Raw genomic sequence first — 875 nt, 5'->3', positions numbered from 1 at the left:
CGCAGAACAGGAGGCCCGATGCAGGGCTCAATCCCAGGACCCTGGGATCACGACCTGAGCCTAAAGCAGACGCTTAACGACTGAACCACCCAGGCGCCCCAGGGGTATCTCTTGTTGGCCAGTGTGGTATTTTTTTCAAGCCACTGCTTGAAAGTTTCACCACCAGAGTGGTGCTGACAAGCTAACCTGATTTGGGGTGACTCAAACTGTTTATACAGACAGTATTGCTGCCCCCGCCCCCTCCCTCGAAGCACACACCCACACACACACACACACACACACACTCATAGGACCCACGTATGGATGGGGAATTCACATCGTAGACCGGGTGGAGCACACTGTCTGGTTTGGCGCCGGACAGAGCTAGATTGGCTCGCTCCCTTTAAGACAAGAGTCACGTGACAACCACCTGACCAATCAGAGGTGAAGATCCGACCAGGACACGCCCATTCTCCTCACTCCTTCTCCCCGAGCTCTACCCAGGCGGCGTCTGTAGCCACGCTCTCGCGTCTCTGAGAGGGAATCTGGCGTTATGGACGCTCCGTCGTCCGACCAGAAGGCACAGAAGGAAGAGCAGGGTGAGGTGCCCGAAGGGCCGAAGAATGAGGTCGCCCCTGCCCCCGGCGACGCCCGTGGGGCCGGCAACCCCGATCCCAGTGCCTTGGTCCCCTCGGTTTCGAGCGGCCTTTCTCCATCGGGTGGTGGCGCCCCACAGAGCGGTACGGCAGGTTCCTCTGCTTCCGCCCTGGCTGCCGTCGGCGCCATTTCGATCAATGGCGAGGGCCCGGAGCTGCCCTCCACGGGCTGTGTGCAGGAGAGGGAGCGTGCTGACCTCCAGGGCGGCCGCAGTCCCCACGCCAAGCTGAGATGTGTGG

At 61.0% G+C, this 875-nt stretch overlaps 1 protein-coding gene across 1 annotated transcript in view; it reads left to right on the top strand.

Moving 5' to 3' along the window:
- The first annotated feature begins 359 nt into the window (after positions 1 to 359).
- EZHIP (EZH inhibitory protein) overlaps positions 360 to 875 on the top strand; it is a 3,440-nt gene continuing 2,924 nt past the window's right edge. The window contains exon 1 of the mRNA XM_081807953.1: positions 360 to 869. Within this exon, the coding sequence (XP_081664079.1) occupies positions 533 to 869 (337 nt within the window). The 5' untranslated portion in view covers positions 360 to 532. The remainder of the gene's footprint in view (positions 870 to 875) is intronic.

This window comes from Leptonychotes weddellii, chromosome X, assembly GCF_054177405.1.
Source record: "Leptonychotes weddellii isolate Sample4059 chromosome X, ASM5417740v2, whole genome shotgun sequence".
NCBI classification, from domain to species: Eukaryota; Metazoa; Chordata; class Mammalia; order Carnivora; family Phocidae; genus Leptonychotes; species Leptonychotes weddellii.
This window is presented reverse-complemented; position numbering and strand designations above follow the sequence as displayed.